Source organism: Microtus oregoni, unplaced genomic scaffold, assembly GCF_018167655.1.
Source record: "Microtus oregoni isolate MIOR12 unplaced genomic scaffold, Mior012 000048F_ref0000485, whole genome shotgun sequence".
Lineage (NCBI taxonomy): Eukaryota > Metazoa > Chordata > Mammalia > Rodentia > Cricetidae > Microtus > Microtus oregoni.
The window spans coordinates 5171656-5194248 of record NW_024543222.1 but is presented as its reverse complement, the minus strand read 5'-3'; the positions used below and the strand labels follow the sequence as shown (position 1 = coordinate 5194248).

Genomic DNA, 22593 nt, shown 5'->3' with positions numbered 1-22593 from the left:
ATAAGGCGTCCTATTCCTTCCTGGAGGGTTTTAATGGCTTTGGTATCTGGTTTATCCAGTCTCGTGGGATGTACGGAGGTTCCTGTGCTCACAGGTAAGCACTAGGAAAACCTTTTTTTTTTTTAAGACAAGGTTTCAGCCGGGCGGTGGTGGCGCACACCTTTAATCCCAGCACTCGGGAGGCAGAGGCAGGCGGATCTCTGTGAGTTCGAGACCAGCCTGGTCTACAAGAGCTAGTTCCAGGACAGGCTCCAAAACCACAGAGAAACCCTGTCTCGAAAAACAAAACAAAACAAAACAAACAAAAAAAAAAGACAAGGTTTCTCTGTGTAATCATGGCTGTGCTGAAATTCGCTTCAGAGAACAGACTGGCCTCGAACTCAGAGATCCACCAGCCTCTGTCTCCCTAGTGCTGGGATTAAAGGCATGTGACACCGTCGCTGGACTGAAACCAAGAATGTTAAACACACAGGTTGACCTTTCAGAAGGAGGGATGTATAATCTGTTTTCCAGCCAGAAGGCCGGGGCAGACGTGGTGAATAGGCTGATCACCTTGACACTGTGTGGCCAAGACCACACCAGGTCCCTCCCTCAGACCCCGATCATGAGCTTGTCAATCTATAGAGCCCATCTTTATGGAAAATGTCACGTCTACATTTCAGAGTCTCAGTGTAGTCACGTCTTAAGGTTTATTGTGCAAACAGGGTTGAGTTAATTATCACCAGGAAAATGTCACCAAATTGTGCTGTGTTTAAATATGCCTAAAATAAACCATGAGGGTCAGACTCCCAAAGCTTGAACCGACACTGGCTACTTACTCATGTTGCACCCAACTACCGTATAACTTCCTGTGGCTCTCTGCTCACCATGGCAATAGCTCCTTTAGCCAATAGTCTTTAAGATACCAGCCCACTTTAAAAAGCAGCAGTAGCCTTGCTGGCAGGCTCTGGAGCCTCTCTCTCTCTCTCTCTCTCTTTCTCTCCTTCTCCCTCTCCCTCCCTCTCCCTCTCCTTCTCCCTCCCTCTTTCCCTCTCGCTTCAGACTCTGCTACCGGCTGCTAGACTCCTTTCCTGGTCATGCAGAGGGTGTTGTCGATGATCTGTAAGTTTTCCCTTTAAATAAATAACCCTTTTATTAATCATAATTCCAAACTGGTGTGGGATTGTTTTGTGACTTATGCCTTCACTCAGCTACAAACTGAATTCGAGGCCTGCTTGGGATATGAAAACCCAAGTCTCGCGCTAATAAAAGAAAATAAATAAGTATTGATGGGCGTGAGGAGGTAAGTCTGTCATCTCAGCTCCTTAGGAAGCTGGGGCAGATGGAATGGAATGTTTGAGGCCTGTTTAGGCAGTTTAGTGAGACTGACTCTCTCTCTCTCTCTCTCTCTCTCTCTCTCTCTCTCTCTCTCTCGTAAAGCCCAAAGGGTCCACAGAACCTTTCTGTAGCATGCATGAGACTCTAGGTTCAACCTTGAATACCACACGGGCAAAATTAGCTATAACTTAAAGCTACTGGCTTTCTTCAGAATTTAGTGGTTAGGCTATCCCTGGAGTGTCGGCCACCCACCTAGTCAATCAGGTCGGGTTTGCCTGCCAAGGCCAGATATCAGCGAAGTGATCTGAAATGATTCTGACTGGGTCATTCCTTATTTACCTTCCCTGTCCCCAGCCAGATCAGGGACAAGGACCGACAAGAAAGAGTTTGCAGGCCAGGTGGTGGTAGTGCATGACTTTAATCCCAACACTTGGGAGGCAGAGGCAGACAAATCTCTGTGAGTTCAAGGCCAGCCTAGTCTACAAGAGCTAGTTCCAGGACAGGCCCCAAAGCTACACAGAAAAACTCTGTCTCCAAACAAACAACCCTTGGTTGAGAAGGAGGAAATAGCAGTGGTTGCCATGGTGCTGAAGCCCCAACCAGTCACTTCCTGTGAGGCTTTGGACTTTCCTTCCCCATGCCTTGCCCACTGTGCACCTCAGAGGGCAGCTGAGGAATACTTCTGGCTTCTTTCTTCCAGCCTCTGTTTTCCGTGTCCTGTGTGGTCCGTTCCCCAGGGTTAATATGACAGATGTGGACTCTTGCAAGTAAGTCGGCTGTCCCTCTTAGTCAGAGTAGAAGATAAACATAGGCACGTGGCGGGCCTCAAACTCCTGGTCCTCCTGTGTCAACCTCATAAATGATAGGATCACAGGTGTGTGCCGCCACAGCCCTCTGGTTTCCTTTTTAGCTTTCCAATGACCCATGAAGTGGGCAGAGTGAGGAGTAGATCTTCTATTTTGCACATGAGAACATGAGGACTCTGAGTGAGGACACCCCCGCCCCCCCCTCTGCAGCTCCCAGCTCTACCCTTCCCTTCCCAGATGCCCCATTATTGTCACAGTTAAGGGATCTCCGTGAGGTAAGTGGCCCCCTCCTACCTCTTGAACCCTGCCCATTCTGTGGAGGGAGTCCTGACCACTCTCCATGCCTCAGAAGACATGTGAGCTCAGCGCTGGGAATAGCCCTCCTCTTAGCCATCTTTGTGCATCTTAGGCGAGATGCATGTGTGAGTACGCATAGGGGGCTGGATGCTGCCACTGCATCCCCTTCCGGGTGCAAAGACCGCCTAATTGCCTGGTCCTATGAGGAACAGTGATGTAGGTGAAGTGGTCTGGTCTCAAGGGCTCAGCAGATACCTTCCTGCAATGATGCCGTTTATCCCCAAACTACAAACCACGAGCCCAACAAACCCTTCAGGTTGCTTTTGTCATAAACAAAGAACAAAAGAGTAGTTATACAGCCTTACCTGTCTGCGGACCCATAGGCTCCTTCTCCCTGTCACAATACCCAGGACTCAGAGTAGGGAGTGGCACTATTAGGAGGTGTGGCCTTGTTGGAATAGGTGTGGTCTTGTTGGAGGAAGCGTGTCACTGTGAGGTGGGCATGAGGTCTCTTTTCTCAAACTTCCCTCTGTGTGACAATCAGTTGACTTCCTTCTCCCTTCTGGTCAAGATAAAAGCAACATCCGCCTGCATGCTGCCATGCTCCCCATCACAATGGTAACGGACTGAACCTCTGAAGCTGGAGCCACAACCTCAATTAAATGCTTTCTTTGTAAGAGTTGCTGTGGTCATGGTATCTCTTCACAGCAATAAAAGACCCTAAGACAAGAAGAGACCCATCGTGGTCAGCATGACTAGTTGGTGTACTATGGCTGGGGCCAAGGGACACACTGGACATAGGTTCAAGTTGCCTGGTCCCTTAAGGATCTGCCAGCTGAGGTTAATTCCCCTGAGATGGGCAAGATGGTGGGACAAAGAAAGGCCCAGGGGTCCAAAAGAGGCAGGCCAGGACAGATAGCTGAAGGTAACCCAAAACTTCCCAGTCCTCAGGCTGTCCCTGAGGAACCCCCTTCTTTTCAGCTTGTCACGTGTAGCCTGTATCTTTGCCTCTGCGTCGCGTGTCACAAGTCCCAAGTTGTATACAATAGAGTCACAGCAGGAGTGCTTGAGTATTAGGATGTACAAGGAAGTCTGTTCTTTCCGCTTTTCTTGGGTACTTCTGTGGCCACAGGGCTTTTCTTCCTACCATGGGAAACACAGCCACACAGACCTGCTTCCTGTTTTCCGTGCTTGCTGAGGGCCCAGCCTCTGACTTACACTGGAACACTCAGAGGCTCAAAGCCATCTCTGTAGTCCTTGGAGATATGAAAAGAAAGGATTGTTTATCCCAGAAAGAGGTGAGCTGGAGAGTGCCTCATCCCAGATAGAGACAATGCCAACGGACACAAGAAAAGAACTCTATCAAGTCCAGCATGGTGAACCATTGACTTTATTGTGGTTTCTTACAGAGGCATGGGTGATTCAAAGAGATGAGACCGTGGGGAAGTGTGTCATACCCACCCTGGTCCACCCCCACCCCACCCCCGTGACTTACAGGCAACTACGACGCTGAGGAGTCCCACCCATGGCATAGATAATACAAGAAAAGCTGCACCCCTGAAGAGGCCCTGGACAACTGACAAAACTTAAAAAAACAACTACACCAGGAAGAGACGCAGAGAAGTATTTTCTTCTTATATGACCGAGGAGGAAGGGTAGGGTGAAAGCTCCTGAGCCTGATCTTCTCTCTGTGGAGAAATGCCAGTTGAGCTGGTCTCCTGAGGGCCTTGGGCAGCTTGATCACAGCCAGACTAATCCAAGATGGCAGCCACACTCAATGTGGGGCAACAGCTACATGAAACACCTCCACACATCTTTTCTGGGGGGTCATCCAATGTATAGGAGTCAATGGCCCCCATCTGTCACCTCAGTACCCTTCCTCAATGACATCTACCTTTCATCCACCCTGAGAAGAGGCCCTGAGCCAGATGAGAGGCCTCGCCGAGGAAGGGCTGAGCCTTGTGGTCCTCAGGTTCTTCTCCCACAGCTGGTCCAGTGATGGGCATCGGGAACTTGTGAAGGAGTGTTGATTCCTCGGTACCTCAGTGTCCTGTGGTGATTTCCCTTCATTCGGTGTCTTCCATTGTGTCAGGGTTATTTGGCAGGATAGACGTGGCAGGGATGGGCTCAGACCAGCTCCTCTTTACAATAGTTCAAGTTTCTCTCCATTCCAAGGAAAATGGCTTCCTGAAGACGATTCAAAATGCATCCTCCTCTCCATTGGATCTGCTGTTCCTGTTGCCTTTCGCTAAACGTAAAGACATGTCCTCTTGGGAGGAGACGAGTCTGGGACATCAAGGGAGGCTCATATTCAAGTGTCCTCACAGCCAGTCATTCCCACAGATGGGCTGTCACTGCTGATCTTTTACATAAGCCACAGGATCTCTGTGTGTGCATGAGTGTGTGCAGGCGTACATACCCGTGTTCGTGTGTGTGAAAGCCAGAGGAGAATGTCCAGTGTCTTCCTCTATTGTTCTCCATGGTATTCCCTTGAGATAGCGTCTCTCATTGAACCCGGAACTCACCGTTTTTTTTTTTTTTGACTAGACTGTTTGTAGTGATATTTCATTTGTATTTTAATAAATAAAGATTGCTTGAAGTTCAGAGAGTAAAGCAGCCACACTGATCAGCTTTACAGACCAGACGGTGGTGACACACACCTTTAATCCCGGCAGCGACACTAGTTTGCCATAGAAACCGAGTGGTAGCTGGGCGGTGGTGGCGCATGCCTTTAATCCCAGCACTCGGGAGGCAGAGGCAGGCGGATCTCTGTGAGTTCGAGACCAGCCTGGTCTACAGAGCTAGTTCCAGAACAGGCTCCAAAACCACAGAGAAACCCTGTCTCGAAAAACAAAAAAAAAAACAAAAACAAAAACAAAAAACGAAACCGAGTGGTAGTTGTGCACACCCTTAATCCCAGAACTAGAGAGGACTAGAAGACCAAAGGAGACAGCTCTCAGTCACAGTCTCATTCTGAGATTCCCGGAGGCAGGATCGCCATTTCAGACTGAGGTAGAGGTAAGATCCAATGGCTGGCTGTTTTGCTTTTCTGACCTTCAGGCTGAACCCCAATTTCTGTCTCTGGTTTTTTTTTTTTTTTTATTAATTGTGCAATAGCTGTTGGCCAGCAAGGCCCAGCAATCCTGTCCCCATATCATCCACACCCTCAGCACCGCCCTTGGATGCATGTTGTGGGAACAAGACCCCACTCTGTAATAAATTAGAGACTAGTGAAGGTGGAGCAGATTTAAACACTCTGGAGAAAGGGACATCAGCATGGAGAACAGGCGAAGATGGCTGATATACCGATTTGGCAAGACAGAGGTTTCTAAAGTCCCCAGTTCCAGACCAGTTTTCCACAGACTGGTACTTTGGACAGCTACAATCTCACCTTCTTCTAGCATAGCCCCCTCCCCCAAACCCTCACTCCATTGGTTCAGGATGCAGAGCCTATCTAAGGGATGTCCTGGGGCAGGAGGCTACCTCCTTTTCTAAACCTGAGCTCATTCTCCTAGCAACTTCCCAACTCTCAGAGTTCCAACACAAGCAGGCACTGTCCATCAGCTGGGGGGAGAGGAGCCTACCTTCACCTGCATACCTGTGGCTTTCTTACGAACTCTGAAAATATCTCACACTGAGAATGACCATCAGGATTTATTTCTTACAGTGTCACCATGTCCTGATTTCTACATGGGTGCTGGAGATTTGAACTCAGGTCCTCATGCTTACACAACAAGCATTCTTTTTTTTTTTTTTTTTTTTTTGGTTTTTCGAGACAGGGTTTCTCTGTGGCTTTGGAGCCTGTCCTGGAACTAGCTCTGTAGACCAGGCTGGTCTCGAACTCACAGAGATCCGCCTGCCTCTGCCTCCTGAGTGCTGGGATTAAAGGCGTGCGCCACCACCGCCCGGCTACAACAAGCATTCTTATCCACTGAGCCATGTTCCCATCACCCTCACCTCCTTCTTGAGTCTGGATCTTATGTAGCCTGGGCTAGCCTCAGACTCTATATTGCCATGGATGACCTCGAACATCAGATCCTCCTGCCTCAACCTCCCAAAAGCTGGGGTTACAGATCTACCATCACAGTCAGTTTACAAAGCCATGGGTCTTGGCCAAGCTCACTCAGATGCAAGTGAACCAGCCCCATGAGTACCTAGTCTCCGTTTTCTCTGTCTAGCCTGGGTGTTCAAGCCCACAGCAGTGCCTTTTGGATCACAGGACATCTGGGGGAGGGGGTCCACATTTCTGTGAATCTTACAGTGATCAGGCTATGTATATCACCAACTATGACTGCTCTGCTGTGTGTTCCTGGTTAGCACAACACGATCAATGGTGTCCTTGTTAGCTTCAGCTGCCAACTTGACACAAGCCAGAGAGTTTGTCCGAGGGAGTCACAGTCGGGCGGCTGCCCAGATACGACTGATGGGTGGCCATGTCTGTGAGGAATTATCTTGGTTTTGATTGATGTGGGAGGGCCCATCTCTTTGTGGGTGGTGCCATCCCTGGGCAGGTGGTCTTGGACTATATGAGCTAGAGAGCTGAACATGAGCCTGGGAACTAGCTAGTAAGCAGCATTTCTCCTTGGCTCCTGTTTCAGCTCCCACTCTGATTTCCCTCAGTGATGGATTGTGACCTACCTGGAAGTGTAAGCTAAACAAAACAAACCAGAACAGAACAATGAAATGAAATCTGTAAATCCAGTTGTGGGGGATCTGGTGCCCTCTTCTGGCTTCTGCAAGCACTGCACACATGGTGCGCATACAGACAAGCAGACACACACAAATAAGCAGGCACACACAAATATATAAATATAATTTGTTTTTTAAATTTTAGTTTTTAAAGATAGGGTCTGATTATGTAGTTTTAGTTATCCTGGAACTCACTAAGTAGACCAGGCTGGCCTCAGACTCACAGAGATCCGCCTGCCTATGCCTCCCCAGTGCTGGGATTAAAGGTGTGCACCATCACTGCACAGCGAACAAATATGTTTTATTTTTAGTTTAAAAATATCATGGTGGCTTAAGTGAGAACGGGCCCCCATAGGCTCATAGATTTGAATATCTGGTCACCAGGGAGTGGCACTATTTGAAAGAATTAGGAGGTGTGACCTTGTTGGAGGAAGTATGTTGCTAAGGGTGGGCTTTGGGATTTCAAATGCTCAAGCCAGTCCTAGTGTATCTCTCTTCCTGGTGCCTGGGGATCTAGATGTAGAACTCTCAGCTCCTCCTCCAGCACCGTGTCTGCCTGCATGCTGCCATGCTTCCTGCCAGGATGACAATGGTCTAAACCTCTGAAGCTAGAAGAAGCCCCAATTAAATGCTTTCTTTTATAAGAGTTGCTGTGGTCATGGTGTCTCTTCACTGACTAAGTATCTAGAATACAAAGTTTCTTACTGATCTTTCGTTGACCTGTGACGTTATTGCCACTGTCCCTCAAGCGACCCTCCTGCCTCAGCCTCCAGAGTAGTTACATAATAGGATTGTGCCTCTGCACCTGGCCATCAGAGAAATGAAAGGGGACCTGCAGGATGTCTGGATACCTTCTCAGGTTCAATGGCACCGCTACCCAGGAAAGAAGGTCACAGCCTGGAGAGCTCCAGGGCAAATGGAAAACATCTTTCTTTCTTTCTTTCTTTCCTTCCTTTCTTTTTTTCTTTCTTTCCTTTCTTTCTTTCTTTCTTTCTTTCTTTCTTTCCCCTAACACCAACCCTTCTTTCCTTCTTTCTCTGTATAGCTCTGGCTGTCTTGTAACTCACTTTTTTCTTGTTTTCTGGTTTATTGGAGACAGGGTTTCTCTGTGACTTTGGAGCCTGTCCTGGAACTAGCTCTTGTAGACCAGGTTGGCCTCCAACTCACAGAGATCCGCCTGCCTCTGCCTCCCAAGTGCTGGGATTAAAGGTGTGCGTCACCATCGCCTGACTTAGAAGACTCATTTCCAAGACCAGGAGCCCTTTAGGGACTCTGGAGCTATTAATGTTTGGGGGTCTAGGCCTAGAGCTGGGGTTCATGGGAGCAGAGATCCCAGGAAGGTCTCACAGTGGGTACCACCCAGGCAGAAGCAGCAGGAACTTCCTCTCACAAGGCTGCCATCTTGCCCACAAGAGTAGTGACTAGGCGCCAATCAGAAAGAAGCCTGGCCCTGCACCCTGGGTGCAGGGTCGAGCAGACCCGAGAGCTACAGATCTCACCCTGGCAGTCATGGGATCTGCGCCGCACCCGGGCTTCCTCCGCTGGCCTCGGAGCCCCCAGATTCTTTCATTTTCTCAGTAGCTCCAGGAACAGAACTAAGAGAAGTCAGAGACAAAACAGCTAGACACAACAAAAAGCAGAAGTGGGCGCTCAGAGACTGACCGTCCCCGACGGGTCTGAACCGTGGCGGGTCCAGCCTGGCCTGTGTGTGGGAGAAATGCCCCGATTGACCTCAGCTGTGTGGCTGCCCAAACTACTATTGCTGCTGCTTTTCTGGCTTCCAGGTGAGGAGGATGTCTGCCCAGGAGGGTGGGAGGTCTCAGGAAAATACGGTATAAGGTACTGGAGCCTGGATTCCTCTGTGCACCAGATAGAACGTGGCCCCTGCGTCCTCCGTGTAAGGTGGACGGCCAAATGTTCACACTGCTGGGGGAAGGGGTCAGCATCTCGCTCTGCACTCAGCTGTTAGAACAAGGGACAAGTCATACACAGTGAGGGCTGGTGGCTGCCCTGGAGGGGTGCCGAGAAGAATTTTGGATGGGTTAGAACAGGAAAGAGGAGGGCACAGCAGGTGGTACCAGTGTGTGGGGACAGGGGCTGTGCTGGGAGACCCTGAGAGGTGCCTGTTGGTGGTGAGGTCTGTGAAGAGATTTAGTCTGTCTGTCTTGTCTTGTATTTTCTTTCCTTCCTTTCTTTTTTGGTTTTTCAAGACAGGGTTTCCTCTATGTGTCCCTGGCTGTTCTGAACTCAGAGATCTGCCTGAGGGGCAGGACCACTACCCCCTGCTAGTCTTTTTTTTCTTTGAAGAATTTTTTCCCCTTTTACATTTGGGACAGGGGCTGACTGTGTACCCCTGGAATTTACTATGTAGATTAGGCTAACCCTAAACTCACCACGATTGCCTTCCTCTGCCTCTAGAGTGTAAAGATAAAAAAAAAGAAAGGCGAAGCGGGCAGCTTTCAGTGGCCCTGCCAAGGTGTGCCACTAAGCAACACACCGCGCAGGCGCAGCAGAGTTAGTGCGCGAGTTTTATTGGGGGAGGGGAAGAGGGAAAGGCCATGTCGGAATGGGGACGTGAGAGGGGCAGGCAGGCAAAGACACGCAGAGACCTGGGAAGAGGAACAAGGGATTAACTGGAAAGGCAAGAGAGCGGGCTGTGCCTGGTGGGCACTTTGAGGGGTGCACATGTCGCATAGCTGGCTGTAGAAAGGCACCTGGTGACAAACCATGCCTTAACTGCTTTGGTGGCAGCTGCAGGCTACTGCGGCAGAAACTGAAAGTGGGTGTGTGCCACAACACCCCACAAACTACTTTTCTTTATTCTTTGAAAAGTTCCCGGATGTGAACAATGTAGTTTGATCATATCCAGCCCTCACCCAAGTCCATCCCAACTTCTTATTATTATTGTCTTTTCAATAACCATTGAGTCTGACGAGCACGGCCTCTGTGCATATGGGTGTGGGGTTATCCACTGGGGCAGGGGCAATGTATAAATGACCGAAAGAAAAGGAGTCTCTAATCCCAGCACTCTGGAGTCAGGCAGGCAGACCTCAGTGAGTTTGAGCCTCGTCTGCACAGTGAGTTTCAGGCCAGCCGGGGTTGAAAAACATTGTCTCAAAAAAAAAAAAAAAAAAAAAAAAAAAAAAAGAAAGAAAAGAAAAGAAAGAAAGAAAGAAAAGAAATAAAGACAAAGCAAAATGTTCTGTTCTTGGCCTATATTGGTCATTTGTAGTTTCAAACCAAACAAGCAAATTTTGTTTTTTTTTTTTCTGACTTTACACATTTATAGAAGTTTGAACATCATCTAGGCTATTTTCCCTTTTATTTGTTTGGACTTTCTTCTTCTTTTATTCCCTTCAGGGTTTAAGGAGGTTTGAAGGTGCCATGCTGAGGGCAGAGGTGGAAGGTGCAAAGTCAGCCATCTATGGTGGAGGGGGGAGCAGGGGGGCAGGGAGAAGCATCCATGAGGGCCAGGAAAGGCACAGGAGGGCTGGGAACTGGTGTTTACTTATTAAGCACTTCAGAACTGGGGGGATGACTTAGTGGACAAAGTGAGAGGCTGTGTTTGGATCCCCAGCACCCACTTAAAAACTGGACTTGATCTGTGTCTATATCCCCAGAGCTGAGGGTGCAGAGACAAGTGGAACTTCTTCTCCGCTGCAGGCATTGTTCTCTTGTACGCGAGCCTACACGCAAACACGTATGCACATAAGTGAAAATAAACGCAAAATCGGCGAGAGCTGGCTCAGTGCTTAAGTTCACTTACTGCTCTTTTCGAGGACCTGGGTTTGGTTTCCAGAACCCACATAGTGGCTCACAACCACCTCTAACTCTGGTTTCTGGGCACCTCACATCCTAGTTTAGCTTCCATGGGCTTCTGCATACTTGTGTGTGGTGCACATAAACTCTCACAGAATCACACAAACATGCAAATATAATAAATAAACCTTAAAACAAAATCTTAAAAAGGCAGAACCTCAAAATCAGCAAAGTAAACCTAGGTGGAGGGAGCCAGCCCTCCCATTATCTGTCCACCCCCAACTCCCCTTCCTGGTCACAGGGTCATGAGGACTTTGGGGGAGCAGGGTGTACAGCTGGTCACCCTCTTCTGCTCTGGCTCATATTCCTGTGGTGGGAGCACATGGGGGTGTGGCTATTCTCCCAGGTCCTGAGATGCCCAGGGCTGCCATATTTAAGGCCCTAGTGAGTGTGAGAGACTGGGAGAGGGATTAAGATTGAAGGAAGGAGCAGGGCAGAGGGGAGGGTACCTGAGGTGATTGATCGGAGATGAGGGGATGGAGGATGGAACTTTTGGGGGGATCTACACCCCATCCAGCTGTGAGGGTGCAGTACTGGTGTTTGTGTTTTCCAGGCTGTGTCCCTCTGAGTGGCCCCAGCACCGTGACAGGCGCCGTGGGGGAATCTCTGAGTGTGCGGTGTCAGTATGAGGAGAAATACAGGAGCAGTGTCAAATACTGGTGCAGACGCTCGCTGCTGCTACTGTGTAAAGAGATTGTCAAGACCAGACCCCCAAAAGAAGCTAGGAGTGGCCAAGTGTCCATCAGGGATCATCCAGCCAACCTCACCTTCACAGTGACCATGGACAACCTCACCCTGGAGGATGCAGGCACCTACAAGTGTAGAGTGGATGTACCGATTATGAATGGCTCTCTCTTAGGGATTGATGACTCCTTCAAGGTTGTGGTGTCTGTGGTTCCAAATAAACAGCCAGGTAAGTCCCCTATAGCATCATGACAGCTGCAAAGTGGCAGGAATTTCTGGGGCAGGAATCAGCTTAGAGCCTAAGAGTACATTATGTGTGGTGGGGAATGGAGAGGAGGGACAGACAGGGACAGGGCAAGAGTCAGGGTGGCATACTGGAGTAGCTGCATCCTGTGGGGAAGGAAGGTGCTGGCTTGTCAGGGGATGGGAAGCAGAGAGAGCAGAGTGTGGCCAGGACAGAGTTCTGTGTCCTGTGGAGTGACCCATGGAAACTAGAATCCAGGGGTGTGTTGGGGGCTGAGCAGAGGATCAGTAGGGGACGGATGGTGACAGTGCTGTGTGCAGAGGGAGCTTTCACGAGTGACAAGCCAGCTTTGCAGCTACTTTCCTTTGGCAGCATGTGGCTGAGAGAGCAGACCTAGCGTGTGGTTTTGACTCAGGTGTGTTGGGGGTGGTGGCTATGTCGTACTTGCAAAAGAACAGCTGATCTAGAAGGATACCCCATCCTGCTCCTTCGTTGGTGTGAAATCACCTCAAAAATAATCAGCTGGCAGCTGGTTTGGGTGGTGAAGGCCTGTGATCTTAGCACTCAGAAGGCAGAGGCAGGAGGATCACAAGTTCAGGGACAGCTAGGGCTGTAAACTCCATATTGAGATTCTGTCTCAAAACATAAAGAAAAAAAGAAAAGGAGGAAGGAAGAAAGACAGGAAGGAAGAAAAGGAAAGAGGGAGGGAAGGTGAGAGGGAGGGAGGGAAGAAGGGAGGGAGGAAGGGAGGGAAGCAGGGAAGGAGGAAGCCTTTGGCCAGGGGCAGAGTCTGAGGAGATTCACTTGGTCTGATCTGTGGTTTTATCTCCAGCATCAACACAAGGGACACTTCCGGTGCCCACCAGCCTGCCCACTAGCCTAATCACCAGTCTGACCACCGAGGGTCCCACCCGAGGATCCTTGAAGGAACACCATGAGCATCCTGGGCCCCCGAGCTTGAGGTGAGGTGCCCTGGTCCCTGACCTGGAGGTAGCCATCCCAGTCATGTGGTCTCCTCAGGAGAAGGGGTTCCAGAACTATAAGGGCTTGGGGTGAGAACCCTTGGTTCCTGACTTGAAGGTGGTGGCTCTTCTCCTCAGAGGGGCTTAAGTAGGCATCGTGGCCATGTGTTGCTATCATACCCCACTGGCTAGACACTCCTGTGTCATTGGCTCTAGTCCAGATAGGAGACCATAGATCACTTACCATCCTGGGCCTGCCGACACTAAGACAGGGAGAGCTCAGAGTGTGATGGAAGGAGAGTAGCGTGGAAGGGGCTGGTGACATCCCGACAGACATGGCTCAGGGCCGCATAGAATGTTCTCTTTTGTACCTCGTCATGATCTTCATGTTACCGCATGTCTTAGTTATCTCCCTATGGCTGTGATAAAACACCATGACCAAGGCAACTTACCAGAGAAAGCATTCATTTGGGGCTAGCAGTTTCAGAGGGTTAGAGTTCGTGACCATCATGATAGGAACACGGCAGCAGGGGGGCGGGCATGGCACTGGAGCGGCAGCTGAGCTCCTGCCCTGTGACACAGTCACAAGGCAGAGAGAGCTAACTGGGAATGTTGTGGGCTTTTGAAACTTCAAAGTCCACCCTCCAGGGACAGATCCCCTCCAACAAGGTCGCACCTCCTAATCCTTCCCAAGTAGTTCCACCAACTGGGGACCAAGTATTTAAATATATGAGCTTATGGATGGAAACTAGTGGAGGACATGGACAGAAATCTCCATGTCATCACTAACTATTTCCAGGGTTCAGACTGTGCGCTCCGACTCTGTTGGGCGCTGCAAATGGATCCTGGAACTGACTGGAGTTAGTGTGGACCCTATAGGCTAAAGGCTCTGGCCCCTGCATTTCTAGCAATAAACATAATGTCAAGATTTACAAATGTGTTGGCTATGTTCAAAGCTTTCCTGGGACACATGTGGCCTCGCTCCCAGGACTCAGGTACCATGGCTTGTCCCCTTCTCACTTTATCGCTGACTCCTCGGGTTCAGGAACTCACTAGAGTCATCACTGATGAAAATGGTTTTAGGATAAAAGATAAAGATCAGCAAGGCGGTGGTGGCGCACACCTTTAATACCAGCACTCAGTAGGCAGAGGCAGGCAGACCTTGGTGAATTCAAGGCCAACCTGGTCTACAAAACAAGTTCCAGGACAGTCAGGACTATTTCATAGAGAAACTCTGTCTCAAACAAAACAAAACAAAACAAAAAACAAATAAACAAACAAATAAAAAAGATAAAGATCACAAGGAGACAGCTGAAGACGCAACAAGGCCAGACTGGGAGAATCCTAAGAAGTGCCCCAGTACCATTTATCTTAGGTAGTGCCCAGGGTGCTTCACCACCAGGGGCCTCTGTATGTCTCCACCAAGAGCTCCCCCTATCTCCTTTTCAGTATGTATGTATGTATGTATTTATTTATTTATTTACTTATTTATTTATTTCCTTTTTTGGTTTTCGAGACAGGGTTTCTCCATGTAGCCCTGGTTGTCCTGGAACTCACTCACACTCACAGAGATCCTCCTGCCTCTGCCTCCCTGCATGCTGGGATTAAAGGTGTACGCCACCACCATTTGGCTCTTTTCAGGGTTTTTACTGGGTTCTTGTGAATTAGGCAACAAAGGCTGAATTGCTGGCATGTGGCTGAACTTGTCTGCAGCCCCTCCCCTCTCTGCAGGCTGGTGAGAGCCCCTGTCCTATGTCTGACCCCATTTGGGTCCTGGTGAGCAGCCTCATGCTGTCCTCTCCCCTCTTAGCTATGGACAGGCACATCTAGACTTTTGACACTACGCCACAACATTGCCATCTAGACACTTCACACTCAGGAATCGTGCAGTCAAGTTACAAAAACATCAGGGGAAAAAAAAAACCACTTCCCCACCTCATCATATTTTAAGTAAATTTATAATTTGGTGTTGGGCTGTATTTATCACTATGCAGGGCCAAATGCATGAGGTCCATGGACACTCCTATAAAGTACCATTCATTTACAAACAACAAAGGTGCTCCTATTAGCAAACTCCCCAGCATCAGGCAGGAATGTCCAACCTTTGGACATTGTGACATGATGTCATGATTTACAAATGTGTTGGCTATGTTCAAAGCTATCCTGGGACACACATGGCCTCTCTCCCAGGACTCAGGTACCACAGCTTGTCCCCTTCTCACTACCCTACACTTGGAAACCTTCCCATAAGTTTTCTGCCAACCTAGAGGCAAAATGTGATTGCCAGACAAGGCAAAATGCAGGACCCAAGAATGCTGCTTTTGGAGGCTAACCTACAGATGTTCAAGGCAGGCAGAGCCCTGCATTGTTGGGTCTGACAGTGTGTGTGTGTGTGTGTGTGTGTGTGTGTGTGTGTGTGTGTAACAAGGAGATGTAAAGATAGACATCGCTGTGCTGTTGACCTTTATACAATTTTTATAGTATATAAAATATAGTATAGTACATATAATAGTATAGTAGTAAATGCATTTAATTCCAGCACTCAGGTGGCAGAGGCAGGTAAATCTCTGAATTTGAAGCCAGCCTGGTCTATAGAGCAAGTTCCAGGACAGCCAGGGTTACACAGAAAAGCCCTGTCTTGAAAAACCAAAACCAAATAAACAAACAAAAAAGCAAAACTGCAAACCAAAAACCCTATGTATGTATGTATGTATGTTTGTATGTATATATGTATGAATGTATGTGTGTATGTATGAATGTATGGGTGTATGTATGAATGTATTTTTGAGACAAGGTCTCCCTACATAGCCTAGCTTGGAGCTCGCTGTATAGATCAGGTTGACCTTGAACTTACAAAGATCCACTTACCTCTGCCTCCAGAACACTCCCAGATTTGTAAAATTTTATCGTTATTATCATGTGTGAGAGTGTGTATATATGTGCACAGCTTTCAGGAGTCAGTCCCCGCCGTCTACTATGGGTTTGGGGGCTTGAACTCATGACCTCAGGCTTGCGTGACAAGCGCTTTTATCCACTGAGGCATCGCATCAGTTCCTTAAAAAAAAAAAAAAACACATTGACTTTCTGTATCTGTTTTGAAAGTCAGGAGCTGGTGGTAGACGCAAGGGCTAGCGTGCATGAGGCCCTGGGTTCGATTCCCAGCCCTGAATAACTAACTCCCTCCCCTTAAAGCCTCCCGGTGGTGCTGTCCGTGTTAGCTCTTCTGCTGTTCCTGTTGGTGGGGACCTCTCTGCTGGCCTGGAGGATGTTCCAGAAGCGTCAGTTCAAAGGTAAGTTAGCTTCCTGCGTCCTCTGTCGCTACTCCAGGGTGGGTGGATTCTAGTCCCAGTCTTTCGCGTCCTCTGTCCTCATTCATCAAAACTGGGCACCACGTGAAGCACACGCCCTCAGCCCTCAGGGCTCACACTCAAGTTGACCCTAGAGGGAGGGCCCCAGAGTTGTCCCTCTGTATAGTGGTTACATAATTCAGGAGGTAGGTCCCTAGAGGCTTTTCTCTTGGGTCCTAAGTGCTTGTCCCATGGGGCAGTGTCTTCTTCCGTTTAAAACCTTCAGTGGCCTCCCATACTCTTGAGAGACTCTCTGCAGGGCTGCTAGGCCTCCACAGTGCACCCTGCCCACTCTACTCCCACCACCTCCCCCCACCTCTTGTGACTTTTGGTTATGAGGCAGAAGCCTCAGCTTCCCTCTCTCTCCTGGGTTTACTCTGCAGGCTGAAACTGCCGCCGCTGGCCTTCCCTGGCTTACTCCCTAGTCTCCAAGAACTGCCCTCAGATTTCCTTTCCTTGGACTTTTTCCTTGAGGGCCTCAGGCCCTGCTGGGTACCCCCTGCACCTTGGCTATTATGGTTCTTTTTGTGCTGGATGCTTCTCAGCAGCATCCCTGGCTGCCACCTCATGTCCCTGTGCCCCGCTTCAGGCCTGGGCCGTGGCTGGAGAAGGTCCCCAGTCATTATTGGGTTTAGTATCTTTAGTCACACAGGGACCCCATGAAGCATCCTGGGGACCCAAAGTCCCACCCTCCCCAAGTTAAGATTGACAAACAGGACTTGTGTAGGGCGCATCAGCAAGCATGGTCTCAACAAACCCAGAACCGTGAGTAAGCACAGGGACTGAGGGACAAAAGGACGGAAGGACAGGGGTCTGGCCTCCACCAGGGGAGCTGCTGGCTTCCTTCCTGTTCTGAGACTTCATGAGCACAGGGCCCTCAGGGCCATCTTTGTTCACGTTCCTGAGGCTTCAGTGAGGGTTGGTAGCAGAAATGACGCAGCTCTGTCCTACCTACAGCTGTTGTCTGGGCTGCTGTGTGCTGTTGGTGGTGGCACAGGGACCCCAGGCCTCAGACTAGTCACTGACTGCTCCTGGAGGCTGCCCATGGGGCAGCGGCCACCGCAGAGCATCTTGGCAAAGCAGGAGAACTGTTTTCCCTTTCCAACTGAACTCTCTGTCTTTCTCTGTCTCCCTGTCTCTCAAGTCAGGATTTCTCTGTGTAGCCCTGACTGTCCTGGAACTTACTCTGTAGTAAACCAGGCTGGCCTCGAACTCACAGAGATCCACCTGCCTCTGCCTCCTGAGTGCTGTGATTGAAGGGTCCTTCACCACTGTCTGGCTCTCCATTTTCTCTTGGGGGGCCTCCTGAGCTGCAGCCCTCATGTGGTTCCACTAACCACATGGGACTTTCCCAGCCTGGACAGCTCCAGTTCTGTGAGTTTCAGCACACTCACTTGGGTGCCCTTTCACCCAGAAACACTGTGACCCCACAGATAGCTTCCCCTTTAGGAAAGATGTTAGAGAGTGCGTTGGCTCATGTAATCCTTGTGCGTGGGAACAGAGGCAACAGGATCGCGGCGAGTTTGAGGCCAGTCAGGACTACATAGGGAAGCCTCTGCCTCAAGAAACAAAGCAAAAAAGAGGGGGTGAGGAGAGGATTGCTGTAGGAAACCTAAGAAGTAAGTAAAAGCAACAAAGAGGAAAGACATTATTTGAGGTACATGGTAAATCAAAATCCCATCTCTCAGAAAATCAGTCACTGTATTAAAGGAGTGTGAGTTCCTTCCAGTCTTTTATCTATGTCTATGTTATTTTTTAAAATTTCTTTCCAAAACCAAAAAAAAAGGGAGGAAGGAAGGAAGGAAGGAAGGAAGAAAGAAAGAAAGAAAATGTGGAGAAAAATATTTATGGGCTGGACAGTAGTCCCAGCACTAGGGAGGTAGAGGCAGGAGGATCTCTGTGAGTTCAAGGCCTGCCTGGTTCCACAGAGCAAGCTCCAGGACAGGCTCCAAAACTACAGAGAAACCCTGTCTCAAAAAAACAAAAACAAAAACCAAACCAAACCAACAACAGCAAAAACCCTGTAAACAGAGGTGGAGCTTTTCTTTTGTCCCAACCACCTGGTCCCAAATAATCACATAAAAGTTTATATTAATTACAATATATATATATATGCTAACTTATTACTAACTACCTCTTACAACTTAAATGAGCCCATTTCTATTAATCTACATTTTGCCATGTGGCTTCATTCTTTAGCATGCCGTGTTTCTCAGGCGGCGGGCGCTCGCAGCACTCTCCTTGACTCTGCCCTTCTTCATCTTTTGATTTTCAGTTTGATTTTCCTGCTTAGCCTTATTTTGTCTTGCTATAGGCCAAATCAACTTTATTACCAACCAGTAAAAGTAATACATACTCACAGTGTAGAGTAGGATTATTCCACAGCATTTCCCCCTTTCTGTCTAAACAAAAGAAAGGTTTTTAACTTTTTGTTTTGTTTTGTTTGCCTTTTTGTTTTATTGAGACAGTGTTTCTCTGTGTAGCTTTGGAGCCTGTCCTGGAATTCACACTGTAGAGCAGGCTAGCCTTGAACTCACAGAGATTCACCTGCCTCTGTCTCCCAAGTGCTGGTATTAAAGGCGTGTACCACCACTGCCCTAGCAGGAAGGTTTTAACATAGTAAAATTACATACAACAAAACAGTTATCAAGTAAGAATCACAGTTACAATATTTAGTCCATTTGTATTTGACAAAATTAGAGAAAATTTAATTATCTATTCTGTCTTGATGAGTTTAAAGTCTTATATCAAATTTATCTTTTATCATAGCTAAAAAAAGACTATAACTATAATTATATAGTCTTGAACTTCATCAAAGACTTGAGAAGAAAAAAACATTATCTGAGTAAGCAGGAAGTACAAGTAAGAAACTTTCAAAAACTGTGAGAAATGACAGAAACAGCTGGTTACCTGGACAGTCATCAAAGGCGCCTCTGCAATGCTAGGGCATCCATCTTTGGCCTACAGGCCTAGCATATCTGACAGACTTTCCTATGAAGTAGGGAATTCTGAAAGAATTTCCTACCTTGTATTGGTAAAGCTCAGCAAAAAAATAAAATATAATAAAATTCCATGTTTTAATTAAGTGTATATGTGTGTTGGTGTGTGTGTGTGTGTGTGTGTGTGTGTGTGTGCGCGCGCGCGTGTAATGCTTGAAGGTCAGAAGTGAGCATGCATCCCTTGGAGCTGGAGTTACAGGCAGTTGTAAGCTGACTGATGTGGGCACTGGGAATCAAATTCAGGTTCCCTGGAAGAGTAACCAGAGCTCTTAACCTCTGAGCCATCTCTCGAGCCCCATGTGTGATTTCCTAGAGATCTTCCTTCATAGCCAGGCAAAGTGGCACATCCTTGGGAGACTGAGGCAGGAGGATTAGGAGAGTTTGAGAGCAACTTGGGCAACATAGCAAGACACCCCCCCCCCCACTTCAAAAAACAAAACAAAAACTTCATGCCACTTAAACCTGTAATTTTATACTTAACATATTATAGCATTTCCATTAATATTGAATGTCCTAGAAATCCCAGACCTATGGTGGAAGTCTCCAATGAAAGCCTTTCAGGGTATAGCACACCTCTTCTCCCTGCCCACTTTTGTCTGCAGTTTCACCTCCTTCTCTTTCTGTCTCTAGCTGATAAGCATCCAGAAGTGTCCCAGAACCTCCGGCAGGTAAGGTAGTTACATCGGGAGGTGTGTTGGGGTGGCTGGACAGAAAGGGAGTAAAAGGGGGCAGCCAGGGAATCCCTGGACTGGGCAGATGGACTTGTTCCAGAACAGGAGAACAGCACCTGGAGATCTAGTGGTCAACTCTTGTTCCAAGTTCTGTCCAGTCTGTCCCCCTCTGGCCAGGACAGTGGACTTGGATGAAGGGGGGGATCCTAGAGAGAACAGGGTTGGGGAGGCAGGGTGGTCGCACAGTAAAGTAGGTGGGAAATGTCTCCAGAGAAGCAGGTGGGGAGGTAGGGGTGGGAGGGATGACTCCAGGGATGACACCCGACCTTCTGCAGGCTGCTGAGCAGAGCGAGTCCCAGTATGTGAATCTACAGCTGCATACGTTGTCCCTGAGGGAAGAGCCGGCACCACCAAGACAGGTAGAGGTGGAATACAGCCCAGTGGTAAGTCTGAGAACCCGGTTCCTGTGGCATGAGGATCCTGGGCCATGCAAGGGTACCACACAGGGGTAGGGGAGGACAGAGAGTGAATGGGACACTGGCTCAGGATGGCTATATAGAAGATGGGTCAGGTGGAGACGCAGTGAGAGTGGAGGCCCTTAGGAAGACCAGGTAGCTGGGAATAGGAAGTAGGATTACAGGAGTGGCCAGCATCTAAGGTCTTGACAGTCAATCAATCACACTCTGCTATTTCTCCTAGTGTTGGTGCCTTCATCTCTTTGGTATCAATTCTTTAGACCTGCCATTTTCAGGCAGGGTCAAACAGAAGCTGAGGGAGATTTAAAAATCAAAGGCTCTCTAGGGCGACTCCCCGCCCCCACCCCAGGCTCAGAGCCCACTAAACCCTTCTCGGATGCCCATGGGATGTCATAGTTTGGTGGCAGGAGATGGATGACGTATTCTGAAAAAGTGACCCATCTCCCTGAATGTGTCTGCTCTGGTCCCATTCAACCCAGGCTGCTGATCCTGCTTCATGAAGGAAACAGGGAGGGGTTCTGTCCCACACCCATTCTGGATCACCCAAGCCATGACTTCTCCTCGCTTGTGCCAGTGTCTTTTTAAAAATCGTTCATTTAGTTTTATTTTGCATGCACTAGTGTTTTGCCTGCATGAATGTTTGAGGGTGTTGGATCCTCTGGAACTGAATTACAGACAGTTGTGAGCTGCCATATGAATGCTGGGAATTGAACCCAGGTCCTCTGGAGGAGCAGCCAGTGCTCTCAACCACTGAGTATCTTTTGAGAATGAGATGTGGGCAGGGACCCCAATGTCCTCATTTTAAGCAGCTGACTGTCTCTGGTTCCTCAGATGATGCCGTGTGTCTGCAAACCCCATCCCTTCACCATCTGACATGTGCTCATGTCTTCCCAGTTATGGAACTGGCAATAGCCTGACATTGTTGGTGAAAGCATCTATGCCACCAGCCAGTTCCCGAATAACCACACAGAGACTTACTATTAATTATAAAAGCTCAGTTGATAGCTTAGGCTTATTACTAACTAGCTCTTATAACTTAAATTAACCAACATTTATCTTATGTGCTGTCACAGGGCTCATGGCTTGTCACCTCATTTTCTACACATCCTGCTCCCTCTGCATCTGGCTGGCGACTCCCCATGACTCTGCCCTTCGTCCTAGCATTCTTTCAGTCTGGCTTTCTTGCCTAACCTCTTCTTGCCTATCTACTGGGCAGTTATCACTTCATCAAACCAACCAGAGAAACACATCTTCACAATGTATCAAAAGATTATTCCACAGCCTGGTATCACCTGGTAGCTAATGATTGCAAATGTGTTGGAAGCTAACTTTGTTTTCCTTCTGGGAAAAGTAAGTCTGTGACCAAACACAGCCAGTAAACCTTAGACTTCTTGTGTCATTGTGGCTTCTTCTGCTGGCCATGGTTTAACCAGCACGGGGACTTCCCATTGTGGTTTCACCAGGTGGGTCGGTGAGTTCAGTTGTTAAGGCATATGTGTACCCTTCTTCTCTCGGCCTGAATCTGGGGTCTCTTTCCGCAGGGATTCCCTCAGGAAGAGCTCCACTATGCATCCATGGCATTTGACTCGGAGAGGCAGGATTCTCACACCAATGGGAATTCCCCACGGCCACCTCAGAACACAGAAGCAGAGTACAGTGAGGTCCGGAAGCCCAAGGGAAGGCCTCTCTGACCCTCACCTGTGACTCCCTGTCACCCGATCCTCTCAATGGTGACCATCATGTTCTTGACCTGCCTGCAGGCTGCTGCCCTCAATGTCATGAGCCTAGCTGGCTTCACTCGAGATGAGCAGGAACCAAGGCTCCATGGGGACAGAGGCTTGTCCCCACTGGCTCTCTCCTCTTAGCCTGCATTTTGTTCTACCTTTGGGTGTGGAAGACATAGCCTCTGCATCCCTTGGGGCTTTGGGAGGTGACATGGTTCATATATAAGGACACTGGTGTTATCTTTGTAGTGTCCATCCAGCAGGGATGTCGATGATCTCTGGGGAATGTGGACAAACCGTGAAGAACCATGAGAAAGCGAAGAAAGGGGAGTTGCGGAGGCACCAAACACCAACTTCCCCGTCTCACCGAGAACCAAAGCCAAGCTCTGAGGGAGGAGCCTGGCCCATGACTCCAAGGTCAGCGGCAAGTTCCTCTGGACTCTTAGGTAAAAGATGAAATAAAGCTTAAAACATCTTCTTAAAGGGAGAAGAAAGAAAACGACGTCTGTTATATGCCTGTAGCCCCATATTAAAGCCCAGCTTTGAAATCAGAGGAGC

At 48.7% G+C, this 22593-nt stretch overlaps 1 protein-coding gene across 2 annotated transcripts; it reads left to right on the top strand.

The window, feature by feature from the left end:
• Positions 1-8583: 8583 nt before the first annotated feature.
• On the top strand, positions 8584-22593 carry LOC121436232 (CMRF35-like molecule 8). Of its 2 annotated transcripts, XM_041635992.1 has the most exons (8): positions 8584-8893; positions 11482-11841; positions 12689-12818; positions 16011-16108; positions 19795-19832; positions 20171-20278; positions 21853-21972; positions 22285-22593. In XM_041635992.1, the coding sequence occupies exons 1-8, from the start codon at positions 8827-8829 to the stop codon at positions 22345-22347; spliced, it is 984 nt and encodes a 327-aa protein (XP_041491926.1). In that variant the 5' UTR covers positions 8584-8826; the 3' UTR covers positions 22348-22593. The 2 variants fall into 2 exon arrangements, with proteins under 2 accessions (XP_041491926.1, XP_041491927.1); XM_041635993.1 differs by having other exon boundaries at positions 21853-22593.

What these genes read in the sequence shown, in the direction of transcription:
- LOC121436232 (XM_041635992.1), top strand. Translation starts at nt 8,827, where the DNA reads ATGCCCCGATTGACCTCAGCTGTGTGGCTGCCCAAACTACTATTGCTG. An exon ending in GCTGCTTTTCTGGCTTCCAG is followed by an intron (nt 8,894 to 11,481) that starts GTGAGGAGGATG and finishes TGTGTTTTCCAG; the next exon opens with GCTGTGTCCCTCTGAGTGGC. An exon ending in CAGAAGCAGAGTACAGTGAG is followed by an intron (nt 21,973 to 22,284) that starts GTCCGGAAGCCC and finishes TTATCTTTGTAG; the next exon opens with TGTCCATCCAGCAGGGATGT.